The 14,629-nt window shown below is 38.2% G+C and overlaps 1 protein-coding gene across 3 annotated transcripts in view; it reads left to right on the forward strand.

Annotated features, from left to right (window-relative positions):
- Positions 1-14,629, forward strand: part of STAG1 (STAG1 cohesin complex component) — a 189,393-nt gene that overhangs the window by 167,874 nt on the left and 6,890 nt on the right. For all 3 annotated transcript variants that reach the window (XM_087933066.1, XM_026701353.2, XM_087933067.1), the window contains 4 exons: positions 766-914; positions 1,839-1,967; positions 4,057-4,262; positions 9,761-9,932. In XM_087933066.1, coding sequence (XP_087789192.1) covers positions 766-914; positions 1,839-1,967; positions 4,057-4,262; positions 9,761-9,932 — 656 coding nt within the window. The remainder of the gene's footprint in view (positions 1-765; positions 915-1,838; positions 1,968-4,056; positions 4,263-9,760; positions 9,933-14,629) is intronic.

Consider the following 14,629-nt stretch of genomic DNA (forward strand, 5'->3'; position numbering starts at 1 on the left):
TCTCATTCAGAATACATTAATTTAATTAATCATTTTTGACAAAATATATGTGAACAAAAAGGCTGTACAATTCATACAATACAGTTAAAATAGAAAAACTGTGTGCTACAGCTATTATCTTCAGTATACATAATTAGTATGAATTTCAGTAATTTTATTATACAGTACTTAGGTCAGGGTTATGAGTTAAAAACTTGTTGCATTGCAAGCTTAGATAAAGATCTCCCATTTTTTTTCTTTTTTAAAGAAATTTGAGAAAAAAGATATTACAAGTAGAGTTATTAATACTCTTTCACATAGGGGATAAAGTCAGAAATACTTCTGACTAGGTATGACAAAATCCCTTTGCTGAGTATAATTGAATCAGAGAAAAAAGGGAGAGAAGCTCCTCTAACAAAACAAAGGCAATCCAAGTCTTCTTAATAAGCATTTACATTAATGTATGTCCATATTTTACAAATGATGTTGAGAAAATACCTGAAAGCTAAAGAGTAAGATTAAGCTAATGATGAAAAGAAATCTAAAATCTAAAGTTTTTGCTTTGATTAGCTAATGCAATCAAACATTATAATGGTCTGCCCTGCATAGTAATCTCCATATAAAAGGGTAGACTATACATATATATGGTAAGTTTATCAGATAGTTTACATTATTCATTTGTTTCTTTTGTAAGATCTGTTGGAAACCACAGCTCGAAGCCCTATATATTGATAGAGAATGTGCCACTATATTTGTAAAGATTTGAACTTTCAGTTCTTTCTGCAGCTATTTAATGAGCTTGTTCAAGAGCAAGGTCCTAACTTGGACAGAACATCTGCCCATGTCAGTGGTATTAAGGAGCTGGCCCGTCGTTTTGCTCTTACCTTTGGTCTGGACCAGATAAAGACGAGAGAAGCCGTAGCCACGTTACACAAGTGAGTGACAATGAATGTGTTGAAGTCAAGTAATGCCTTTTTTAAAATAGAGTATAAATATGTCTGGTTGTTTTATTGAGTGTGTGTGTGTGTGTGTGTGTGAGAGAGAGAGAGAGAGAGACAGACAGACAGACAGACAGACAGAGAGAAGGGTAGCATTGGTACTTCAGAGAATAATTAGGCTTTTGTAATAAATAGTTATAAAAGTTGATTGTTTAAATATTAGTCACATTTTCTTAACAGCATTCTATATTGCATTACATTTCTTCTAAGCAAGTTGAAGAAATGATTCATAAATAGCAATCACTACATATTATTTATCACTATGTGTATGACCTCTAGTATAAGTAATAAATGCTTTAAAATTGTTTTAATGTATAAAAAGAAAAGTTGTAAAAAAAAGTTAAAAAGAAAAAACCAAAAACAGGAAGAGGATACAGTGAAAATACATATTATATGAAATGAATAATAATTTTTATTATATGAAATGAAAATATTTTTTTTTATATGAAATGAAAATAATTTAAACATGTAATTTAACCATTTAACCACAAAAATAATGTTGAATAGTCTGTTTATTTCTATCTGTGGAAAACCATTTATCAAGCGAAACCTAGCACAGATATTTGTCCAGAATTATAAATCTGTGGTCACACCACATTTCTAATATTGAAAACAACCATTTGTTTGTTTGCTTCATAATATCTTAACTTTTTGACATATAATTTAAAAATCCATTCAGATCTTGAAGCTCTCTTGGTCTTTATAGTAGCATGTTAAGAAACGTAAAGATGTTATACTGAATATGGATAGTGATGCATTGAATCATCCTTTCTTTTTCATTACACCTGATATTTTATTTGAAGTTTATATAGAGTTTATAACATTTGACACAGTTATTTAGTTCTAAATATCTCATTACAGAGATGGCATAGAATTTGCATTTAAATATCAAAATCAAAAAGGACAGGAATATCCACCTCCTAACCTTGCTTTCCTGGAAGTACTTAGTGAATTTTCATCTAAATTATTACGACAGGACAAGAAAACTGTGTAAGTAATACATTTTGCTGACTGTAAGTGGTATGTGAAGTAAAAAGTCTGGTTTAATAGTATATCTAATTTCAATTTTTATAAATTTATTTAAACTATTGGCATCATTGTCTTTTAAATTGATACAATTCTGATATTTTCAGAGCAAAATCTCACTGTTTGTTTTACCATATTTTAAGTTCCAATTTTCATCCTCTGAACATTTATATATCTTTTGCCACTAGAGAGGAGGTAGACTTTATTGTAGTCTAGCATATACATTCAGATAGGAAAATTTAACATTTCTGAGATAGATATTTGTAATGAGAAGTAGAATCAAATTGAGTTAATTTATGGGTAGGAATGCTTCCTTCAGCAGTTTCTCTTCCCCACTGTAATAATCACGTACTCAGTGTAGAAGACAAGAATTTAAGCTCTGAAGAGTTGGGAAAGGGGGAAAATATTATATTACATGAATAGACTTCAACGTTCCTTCAAGTGTTTGGGTTGAATCCATGTTATTTTGCTTAATTTCCTTCACCAGACTGAGAAAGCCAATCTGTTTATGGAAGTGCATAATATTTTTTTTTAATCCACCATCATCCTAAAACTTCTGAGTAATATGCAGGAGGCATAAAAATAGTCAATTTAAAATTGGAAACAAGTTCAAACAAAACAAAGCATAAAAACATCAGAACAGACTACATTGGCTTTTAACATGTCTTGGAAATTTTAAAATATTTATCCTAGCACTGAAGTTATTGCATCATAGCCAATAAATATTTTAACATAGAGGGCATTTGATAGATAGCACGTCACCATTGAGAAAAGCCATCTTTCCAATAAATATGTATTGGCAAGAAAAAAACCTTTTGCTAAAGAACTTAAGACATGGGGTTATTAGCATAAGAAAAACATTATTTACATTATGAATTTTGCGTATATTTAGTCTGTTATGTGTGTTGTATACTTTGTGTCAAAAATAGTTGCTACAAAAAAAATCTTATAAAGAAAACAAAATCATTTGTAGATGTTTAGACAGAAAATGTATTTTTTTAAAAAACATTTTCACATATGGTTTTGTCAAGCCTTGTAGCATTCAATAAATCTGTTGTACGCTGGCCAGACTCATTTGTGAGATGGGCAGTCATATACATATAATAAATAAATAAATCTAGAGACATATAAAACAATAATTATTAAAGAAAATAATTGTGCTTGCTATAATTTCTTTTTTTTTTTGAAAACAGTTTTATTGGTTTTTTTAACAAACAAACAAAAACAGACAAAACATAAAAGCATCAGCTCTCTTCCATACTTATATACTATAATTGCTATAATTTCTATTGTTATAATTTCTCCAGACATAAAGGAAAAGAGTGTATAAAGTCACTGTCTGACTGCTGAGAAAAATGTATTTTCCAGAGCACTTTTCATGTTAGTCTGAATATAGATGTAAAATTTCTGCAATTTATTTTTCATTCCCTCTCCTCCCCCTCAAAAAATAGAAACATATGTGATATTCCTTATTATATCATAACACTATTTACTGATTTAAATTCAGTTTGTGCTTTGAGAGCCTACAATGCAATATGTGTGAAGTTATTTTCTCATACAGTTATCCCCTTTTAATTTGTTGAGTTAAAAAAAGACCTGGAGGACTTTTAAAAAAAAATATCGGAGCTTTCACTTCTTTGGTCTTAAAACAGAGTCCTTTGCAATTGTGTTCTGAAGACTTTAGAGTGTTATTCTGCAATAAATCTTTTAATACACACATGTCCATTTAATTTCAGTTTCCTTGATTATTTAATAGTTTTATTCAATCAATTCTTATGTAAGTTAATATGTTTCGCTAAGCTGCTATTGTATTAGCTCTGAAAATAAATGCCAAATATGTAGTGTCTGAGGAATATATTTTTATCCACAAATAATTGAGTTATATTGTTAGCCCCCTAGAAAATCAGAGCAGATCTAACTCTTAAATCAGGACTATAGATTATAGATGTAAGGAACTAGTAACTATTTAAAAATAGAAGTTACATTGTAGCTATAGTATAGATAGCTATTTTAGTCATTTGTTTATACTCTTTCTTTCTCTTACCCAATCCAGTCACACGTATTTGGAGAAATTCCTAACAGAACAAATGATGGAAAGGAGGGAAGATGTATGGCTCCCATTGATTTCCTATAGAAATTCATTAGTGACAGGTGGTGAGGACGATAGGATGTCTGTGAATAGTGGAAGCAGCAGTAGCAAAACTTCTTCTGTCCGGAATAAGAAAGGCCGACCTCCACTTCATAAAAAAAGAGTTGAAGGTAAATGTGGCTTTAAAGATTATGTGTTGTAGTCAGAATGTTAAATAATAATATGTCTTATTCATGATTTTATTTGGTTCAAATGGTTTCTGAAAATTAAGCTAACATTTGTTTTTGAACCAGTATATCTAACAACACAGTGAAATATTTCATTAATGCTTTCCTCAGACAGAAATAAAGCAATACAGGTAGTCCTTGACTTACGACCATAATTGAGCCTAAAATTTATGTTGCTAACTGAGATGGTTGTTAAGTGAGTTTTGCACCAATTTACGATCTTTCTTGCCCCAGTTGTTAAGTGAATCATTGCAGCTGTTAAGCTAGTAACTGTTGAAAAGTGAGTCTGGCTTCCTATTGACTTTGCTTGTTAGAAGGTCGCAAAAGATGATCTTATGATCCTGGGACGCTTCAACCATCATAAATATGAGCCAGCTGCTAAGCATCTGAATTTTCATCATGTGAGCATGGAGATGCTGCAACGGTCATAAATGTGTCACAATTCCTTTTTTTTTCAGTGCCGTTGTAGCTTTGAACAGTCACTAAACAAATGGTTGCAAGTCAAGGACTATAGACAGGATTGTGATCTTAGGAGTCCTTTGCACTTAAATTATGCAGAAGATCCATTAAGATATTGCCTTTCGGCACGAACTGTAATGCTGAATATGGAAAAGGAGTAAGAAGCAAAAACAATTAAAATTGGAAAAGAAAAGAAAACCTTAGTACAAGTAATGTACCACCAGTAACATTTATTCTTCATTCTTTTCTAGCCTTGTATATACAGTATCTCACAGAAGTGAATACACCCCCTCACATTTTGTAAATATTTAAGTATATCTTTTCTTGTGACAACACTGAAGAAATGACACTTGTCTACAATGTAAAGTAGTAAGTATACAGCTTGTGTAACTGTAAATGTGCGTCCCCTCAAAATAACGCAACACACAGCCATTAATGTCTAAACTGCTGGCAACAAAAGTGAGTACACCCCTAAGTGAGGTGAGAATTGAATTGAATTGAATTCTTTATTGGTCAGGTGTGATCATAGGGTACAATAAGCAATCAAATCATACGAGGAAGCAGGCCATATAAATCATAAGGATACAAGCAACAAGGTTACAGTCATAAGTGGGAGGAGATGGGTAAAGGGAAGGATGGGAGGATTAATAATAATACTAATAGTAATACAGACTTAGTAAATAGTTTGACAGTGTTAAGTTAATTATTTGTTTAGCAGAGTGATGACATTCGGAGGGAAACTGTTCTTGTGTCTAGTTGTTCTGGTGTGCAGTGCTCTATACCGTCGTTTTGAGGGTAGGAGTTGGGATGTGAGGGGTCTGTAAATATTTTCACAGCCCTCTTTTTGACTCATGCAGTATACAGGTCCTCAGTGGAAGGCAGGTTGGTAGTAATTATTTTTTGCAGTCCTAATTATCCTCTGAAGTCTGTGTCTGTCTTGTTGAGTTGCAGAACCAAACCAGACAGTTATAGAGGTGCAGATGACAGACTCAATAATGTCCAAATGGGGCCCAAAGTGTCAATATTTTGTGTGTGACCACCATTATTTTCCAGCATTGCCTTACCCCTTCTAGGGCATAGAGTTCACCAGAGCTTCACAGGTTGCCACTGGAGTACTCTTCCACTCCTCCATGATGATGTCACAGAGCTGGTGGATGTTAGAGACTTTGCACACCTCCACCTTCAGGGTGCCCCAAAGATGTTCAATAGGGTTTAGTTCTGGAGACATGCTTGGCCAGTCCATTACCCTTACCCTCAGCTTCTTTAGCAAGGCAGTGGTCGTTTTGGAAGTGTGTTTGGAGTTGTTATCATGTTGGAATATTGCCCTGCGGCCCAGTCCCTGAAGGGAGGGTATCATGTTTTGCTTCAGTATGTCACAGTACATGTTGGCATTCGTGGTTCCCTCAATGAACTGTAGCTCCCCAGTGCCAGCAGCACACATGCAGCCCCAGAGCATGACATTCCCACCACCCTGCTTGATTGTAGGCAAGACACACTTGTCTTTGTACTCCTCGCCTGGTTGCCGCCACACACATTTGACACCATCTGAACCAAATAAATTTATCTTGGTCTCATTGGACCACAGGACATGGTTCCAGAAATCCATGTCCATAAATCTGCTTGTCTGCAGCAAACCGTTTGTGGGCTTTCTTGTGCATCATCTTTAAAAGAGGCTTCCTTCTGGGATGACAGCCCTGCAGCCCAATTTGATGCAGTGTGTGGCATATGGTCTGAGCGCCGACAGGCTGACCTCCCTCCCCACCCCTTCAACCTCTGCAGCAATGCTGGCAGCACTCATACGTCTATTTCCCAAAGCCAACCTCTGGATATGACACTGAGCATGGACACTCAACTTCTTTGATCGACCATGGCGAGGCGTGTTCTGAGTGGAATCTGTCCTGTTAAACCTCTGTATGGTCTTGGCCATCATGATGCAGCTCAGCTTCAGGGTCTTGGCAATCTTATAGCCTAGGCCAGTGGTGGCTAACCTTTTTGGGCTCCTGTGCCAAATTATTTTGCATGTGTTAGCGCACACGCACTGGCGTGCCAGCACCAAGAATGCAGTGCGCCCCACACACCCCTTGCGCATGCATATGCAATCTCATCACCACCACCCCCTTACCTACACTGCGCCTCACAGCTGATTTTTTAGCTGGTTTGACGAAACAGGCTATTCGTCCTGAAAAGCCTTGCAGAGGCTTTTTCCAAGCCTCTGGGAGGCCGAAAAAGGCTTGAAACCAGCAAAAAAATCAGCTGTGAGGCACGCGCATGCGCAGTGTGGTAAGTTTGCCTGTGGCTTGCATGCAGGCACAAATGGCTCTGCATGCCACTTGTGGCACGCATGCCATAGGTTTGACATCATGGGACTGGGCCATCTTTATGTAGAGCAACAATTCATTTTTTTCAGATCCTCACAGTTCATTGCCATGAGGTGCCATGTTGAACTTCCAGTGACCAGTATAAGAGAATGAGAGCAATAACACCAAATTTAACACATCTGTTCCCCCTTCACACCTGAGACCTTGTAACACTAATGAGTAACATGCCACCAAGGAGGGAAAATGGCTACTTGGGCTCAATTTGGACATTATCACTTTGGGGTGTACTCACTTTTGTTGGCAGGGATTTACACATTAATGGCTGTGTATTGCGTTATTTTGAGGGGACAGCACATTTACACTTCATACAAGCTGTATACTTACTACTTTACATTGTAGCCAAGTGTTATTTCTTCAGTGTTGTCACATAAAAAGGTATACTTAAATATTTACAAAATGTGAGAGGGTGTATTCACTTCCGTGAGATACTGTATATACATACATACCCACACCTGCAGTGCATTCAGAAAGTTCAGAACCTCCTCCCCCCCATTTCTGAAATTCTGTGGTACTGAGTAGATTAACGAGGAAACAAATGAATTTCAACAACTGTAGAATCAGGCTGCAACATAACAAAATTGACAAAAGTGAAGGTGGTCTGAAAACTTACTGAATGCACTGTGTGTGTGTGTGTGTATGCTGCATTATATTTAATAAGTCTTCAAATAGATCAGTGGTCAGGGAACAGGGGTAAATTACCCCAAATGGGGTAAAAGTGAAAATCTGGGGGTAATGAGGAGGTTGCGCTGGCCAATGGCGGAACTATCGGCATAGCAGCAGTTATTAAAACACCCTTGAGGCAAAAATTTATCCCCTCCACCCCACCCTTGTTTCCTGGGTGAAATGACTCCAGGCTAGATTCTGCAAGAGCCGCGCCGCCCTTTTTTAGGGGAAGGCGAGCTTCTGGCATAGGGCAGAGCATTTTGGGAAAAGGGACGCTTTCCCGCTGCAGATGACCGCACGCCGCTGCGCAGTTTGTGTCACCGTGGCTCCCAAATATCATCCTCCCTTCCCGCTTCCTCGCCCCCAGGCCCTGCCTGCCTGCCAACCAGCCAGCCAGCCCGGCTCCCTCCCCGAAGCCTCTCGTCACTGCCAGGCACACAGGAAGCGAAGAGGCACCTGCAACTGCCGCCTTGGCCCCGAGAAAATTCCCAGAAGCCCTCGGGAAGCCTGGTGACATTTCATTCCCTGAGCGAGCTATCCCGCCTTCTTCCCAGCCGCGGGGAGGGCACCTCCTCCCGCCTCGACCTCCAAATTATGTGTCAGCAGCCTGAGGTGGCCGGGGAGGGGAGAGGCCGGGAGGGGTAACGTCTGCGTTTATAAATTTTTTGGGGGGTAAGAGGTAAAAAAGTTCCCTGACCCCTGAAATAGATGATGATTTAGACCAGCGTTTGCCAACCCATTGGTGGTCCATGAGAAAATTTTGGTGGTCTGCACCCCCAGAGCACCTCCCCAAAGTAATTAATCCAGGTTGTGCAGGAACACAAGGCTGTGCTGCCCACATGGCCCGCAGGAACCCTCTCTGCCCACTCACTCCTTACCTGGCAAACTTGTCTGCTAATGTGGTATTTTTCCTTTTTCCGACCATCAACTGTTTTGCTGTGCCAGGAGATTTAGATTATCTAGAAAGCAGGAAACGGTTGGATTTCTTGCTTTCTAGATAATCTTTAGTTCTTCGGCTCTGCTTTTAAGCAGAGCCGAACCTTGCTTAGGACTGAAGCTTCTATTATTCAGTGCAGGTAGCCAATGGCAGGATGATAGATCTCTGGATAAATCTGTGAGCAATTCAATCTGCCTGCCTGCTTTGTCTGATTTGGGGTAAAAGTTGTTATTTTTTATAAAAAATTCAATATTTACATATGTGGTGTGTTGTGTATTAATTTTGTGAGTTTGCTTGCAAGCAAATTTTATGAGTTTGCTTGCAAGCAAATTTTATGTGACAGACTCAGGTAGCTGACTGGAGATAGATAGATCTCTGAATGATTCTGTGAGCAACTCAATCAGCCTGCCTGCTTTGCCTGATTTTGGGTAAAAGTTGCTCTTTTTTAATACAAAATTCATATTTATATAAATATTTATAATATCTACATACAAGCCATGCCCAGCCAGTCACATGACCAAACCACACCCACAAATTAGGCCACACCCACAGAACCAGCTGTTAAGAAATTTGAATCCCACCTCTGCCTCTGTGTGTGTGAGAGGGAGAGAGGGAGGAAGGAAGGTTAGATCAGATCTCTCTCAGCCACCGTCAGTCAAAATTCATATTAGTGGTCCCTGGGATTTAAAATTATGAGTTTGGTAGTCCCTGAGGTCCCAAAAGTTGGCAACCCCTAATTTAGACTACTTTTTCCTGTTAGGATTGCATTTCATTAGTTGCTTGCTTTAGTTGCTTGCTTTAATTAACCAATAATAAATTAAGGTTGATGTGTATATTGGAATAAAATCTGGAAAAGGTGCTACATAAATTCATCTTAATGTTAAAAAAAATAAAAAAAATAGATTTTGACTTTTAAAAAAAAAAATCTCTCCAATCTATATACTGTTAGCCACATAGCTGCACAAAATCACTGCTTACTATAATAATTTATTGTTATATATCAGATGAGAATCTTGAAGGCTCGTGGCTGAATAGAAATGACAGCATCCAGACCCCAGGTGCTCTACAGACACCTCAGCTCACATCAACAGTGTTGAGAGAAAACACTCGACAAATTGGGGAGCAAATACCAGAGCATGAATCAGAACCTGGATCTGAGCAAGATTTTTTAAACAAGTATGTACTAATGAAATATTTCTGCAATAATAGGAAATTAATGTTAAAATACTAGTGAAATTAAGATTTCAACAAAAATATCTTAGATTTAGGAAAGTGTAATTATTCAAATGCAGTCATTCTGTGAAGTTCAGAGTGTTTTCAAATAGGGGTCCCCAATCTGTTGGGGACCGCTGTTTTAATACATAAAACTAGAGTATATGATTTAGGTTAATGAGATCCTCTGAAGCAATTAGATATCATTTTCCAGACACACTCATAGTTGAAAGCATACCCTTATAGCTACTGGTACCTACTATTACCCTTAAGGCTACTAAAAGAAAAAAAACAACCTTTCTTTGCATTGTAATTAATTCCAGGAGAGGGGGGAGGATACAGGAGCCTGGCGTGCTATGGTCTATGAGGTTGAGGTCCGAAGTGCTGGACACAACAACAACAAGCAATTAGTGCTATTTGTTAATATCATAGTTGCCATATTTCTTTCTACATTAGTCTCTCACCCAACAAGAGGTGGCCCAGACTGGGATAAGACCATATCTCTTCCATATGTCACCTGTATTCTAGAATGTATTCTAAAGCTGAATCGAAGACAGATTTTTCCATACATGCTCACAGCTATCTTAATATCCTGTCTCCATAAGAATATTCCTCACCTAGCTACTGGTATCAATTCCTAGAAATTCTTTAATGAGAGTGATTATGAATCTGACATCTCATACTTTGTTTCAAAAGGTTCCTTTACACCTTCTCTAGTAAGTGAATATATGAATTCAACTATGGCTATAGGTAACCAGGAATTGTAGGATTTTGTTTTATATGCTTATCATGACTGCACTTTTAAGTTGGTAATGTTTAATGAATCATCTCTGTGTCACTGAAACTTTTCATCATGTTAGGGATCAGTGTAAATATTTGATCCCTCATCTGTTAGCAAATTCCAGTATTATGGAGCTAGCAAAATCCCAAGAAAACCTCACACTTAATGTCTGTAAATAAGGAGGAGATAGAATGGGGATAATGAGATTGACATATTGCACAGATAAAAATTACTAATTGTAATTGGCCAAGTACCAGCACTTTCCTAGGGAAAAATTGATTATTATTTTTTTGTAGTTGCTAGATGATAGCAGAGAAATTGTCCATATATTTTTGCCTTAGGCCTGCAGTGGCCAAGCTGTTCTGACTTAGGCTTCACAAAATCACGAAACAGATTTCTTGTCCTGACAAAACCCCTTTTTATTTGGCAAATGTGAATTCCTATCATTCCCATCCAGCAAAGTCCTGGCAAACAGTCTTCAAGGGTGAATTGCAACCACAGACCCTTATCAGGCTTGGAGAATTGCCAGGCTGATAGCTTCCAAGTGCAACACTGTACAAGGAAATACTTAGCAAGGACTCTCTGTGAGTCACAAACAAATCTTCACACCATTAAACGAACTAATTGTCTCCTGCAAACACCATTCCCTTTTCACTCCTATTTATTCCGTATGGGAGGGGCCATTCACCGTCCATCTGTGCCTTTACTTCCGAGTCAACCCTTGTTCCTTAGCTGTTCTCTTCTCCTGATAGCTCTGCACATGCGCACATCAAGAACAGGCTTCAGCTGTTCTTCTGCCCCACTGATCTCCGACTCCAAAGGCAGATGACAGCCCTGGCCTCATCTCTGCCTCCAATGCAGAGCACTCACCAGAGGCTTCCCCAGACTCCAGGACTGGCCCATGTTCCTCTCTAATCTCCTCACTGTCTGAGTTTGCTGCCAACTCTGCTGGCGGGCCACAACAGTAGAATAGAACAGAACAGAACGGAATTCTTTATCGGCCAAGTACTGATTGGACACACAAGGAATTTGTCTTGATGCAAATGCTTTCAGTGTACATAAAAGAAAAGATACATTCATCAAGAGTCAAGAATCATCAGGTACAACACTTAATAATAGTCAAAGGTACAATAAGAAATCAAATCATACTAGGAAGCAACAAATTAATACAGTTAGACATGAAAGTCAGAGTGAGGATGTCAGTAATCATAGCTCTTTGGAGTCATGTAGTTCCAACCTTCATGATTAAAACAAGAGGCTAGTACGAAGCTCTTCCATTTGAGGTTAATGATTTCTTTAATGAAAACATTGATCGTCCTCTGCATAAACTACAAAAGTTTAAACAACTGTTACATAGGTAGATTTGTATCTTTACAAGCAGAATATTTAGTGCAGCAGCCCCTAACGTTTTGGGCAACAGGGACCGGAGAGAGGTTTTCTGTTAACCAGAGGAGACGTTATTTCACATGCTGCCTGCATCACACAGATCAGGCTCTGCTTGTTTGCATGGCCCAGTTTTTGGCATGCTATGGCTCGGTGTCAGTCATTAAATTCACCAAAATGTTCCCTCCTATTCGGCTAGACATCCCACACAGCCTCATTCATAACATATATTCTAAAGAGACTCTAGTATAACCTTTTTACTCCCATCCATCGTCTTGTGTTGTCCTTCCATTAAATGCCTCCCATTCCAGTTGAGAGTCCATTGTGGATGCCTATAACAGCAATAGCACTTAGATTTACATACCACTTCACAATGCTTTACAGCCCTCTCTAAGTGGTTTACAGAGTCAGCATGTTGTCCCCAACAAACTGGGTCCTCACTTTATTGACCTCAGAAGAATAGAAGGTTGAGTTAACCTTGAGCCGGTTAAGAATAGAACTGCCAAATTGTGGCAGCTGGCAGTCAGCAGAAGTAGCAGTTGAAGAGGTAATCTCATAGTTTCACCCCATAGTTCATGTTTTTAATTTAAACACAATCACCATTGCATTAAGTACAGCAGTAGAGATGTTTATGGTATACATTCTCTACCAGATATATTTCTGTAAAAGTGGAAAGGCAATTCTAACTTCTTCCATTTTTTTCTCCTAGTTATATATTGTCAAAATTGATTGAAGTAAATATCGTCATTCTTCACAGTGGCTATGCCTACCCTGGTTTACTTCCATAATAGGTCTGTCCCAACATCATTACCAGCATCTCCCAGTTATTCCCAATCTCTTATCAAGCCAAATTTTATTCTAATTTTGTAATCCAGATCTCACCCCATTCAACCTGTCTGCCAGGAAAATCTAATGGCATTGGGATAAAATAGAACAAATGTGGATTTTGATCAGTAGGCAATCCACACAGAATGCTTACATGGAGACAGTTCTTATTTGCTGTGATTCATATGATTTTTCATTCTTCATCTCCATAAGCATTATAAAAACCTTATTTCATCATTATCAGGATTGACGTTATGAGAATATTGCTACTTTTCATGCACCAGTTAATAGGTTTCCATTTTTGTTTTTTTGTTTTTTGCATCCTACAGTTAAGCATTTGGACAGCCAGTGCTTTTATGGACCTCATTTCTAGTACTTTCAGTGCCAGTTAAAAAGCCCCTCAAGTTTGAGTCACACCTATTTATGTCAAAGACTGTATTCCTGGGAATCATAACTTCCAACAAGAAACTAAGAGAGAGAACTTGCAGCATTCAGATTTGGTTTTCCCTGTTTGACATTTCAGGAGAAAAGATTACTCCTCCTCTTACCCATCCTTCTCACCCATGATAATTTCTTAATTTCTTTTGAATGAGGAGTTTATACTTTTGATAACTCTTTTCTAAATAATTTATTATTTTGGAACAGGTCTTGCATAACCCAAATATCTTTTGAATATAGGGACAGATTTATATTGTATGACAAGCTTCACAAAGACTGGTTTTCTTCCAAAGATTCTCTAAGTGGGTAATTAATACAATTGTCTTCTGTTGCCAGCTAGCATGTGCATTCTGATTTTGAAATATGCAAGGGCATGCTATTAAGAAGTATATATACATTTGGATTGCAGTTCTTAATCACATTACTTTGAGGAAATATTTATAGCAGCAACCTGGGTCAAAGTAAGATGTTTATTAAATGTTATCAATTGGACATACAATCTAAAAACAATGGTCCCATGCTTTCTTGATTTTATCATAACCTGAATCCACTTCCAAAGTAATAACCTTGTTATTAACTTGTATGGATGATTCCCAGGATTATTATAAAGAAGAGTGTCAGCGTTCCAGTTGAGTAGTTGGTTATATATCTCTTAATTCCTACCTTGGAATGGTCATTTGTGAACTGCCTTTTTTAATCCCTCCCCCCAATTAATGTGATTTCTTATTTGTGGAATCACCTTGGTAGTTGTGCTGCCCCACTCTGACACACGTATGGCAGGTGTTTATTCAAACCCCGCAAACAGATTCTTGAAAAGCACTCCTGTTGTGGAGGTCTGAATTCCAAGCTTTGTACAGCAGGAGTCACTAGATAACCTAATCCAAGGGAACTCCAGAGTCCAGGGAAGCAGTGCAGGAGTCAGACAGACCAGGATTTACAGCACAAACACAAAAGGCACAGAACTGGACACATTAGTCCAGCAACACTCAAGTCCTCAGGGTGGAGTTGAATAGACAATGCCAGTGCAGCCCTTCATGAGAGGTGAAGTTGTCTCCTCATGAATAGTCAGGCTAGTTGACTAGTGTTGTGCCTGTCTCCTCTCTGCTCTATGTGTTCTTGGATCAGGAGGAGGTATGGAGCTTTCTGGCCAACTTGCTGCAGCTGTGGCTCACCTCACTGGGCCTTGGCCTGTTTCTTGTCCCATCGACCCAGCTGAGGCTGCTTTATCAGGGCA

This window comes from Pseudonaja textilis, chromosome 4, assembly GCF_049901715.1.
Source record: "Pseudonaja textilis isolate UNSWEBS1 chromosome 4, rPseTex1.2, whole genome shotgun sequence".
Classification (NCBI taxonomy): Eukaryota; Metazoa; Chordata; class Lepidosauria; order Squamata; family Elapidae; genus Pseudonaja; species Pseudonaja textilis.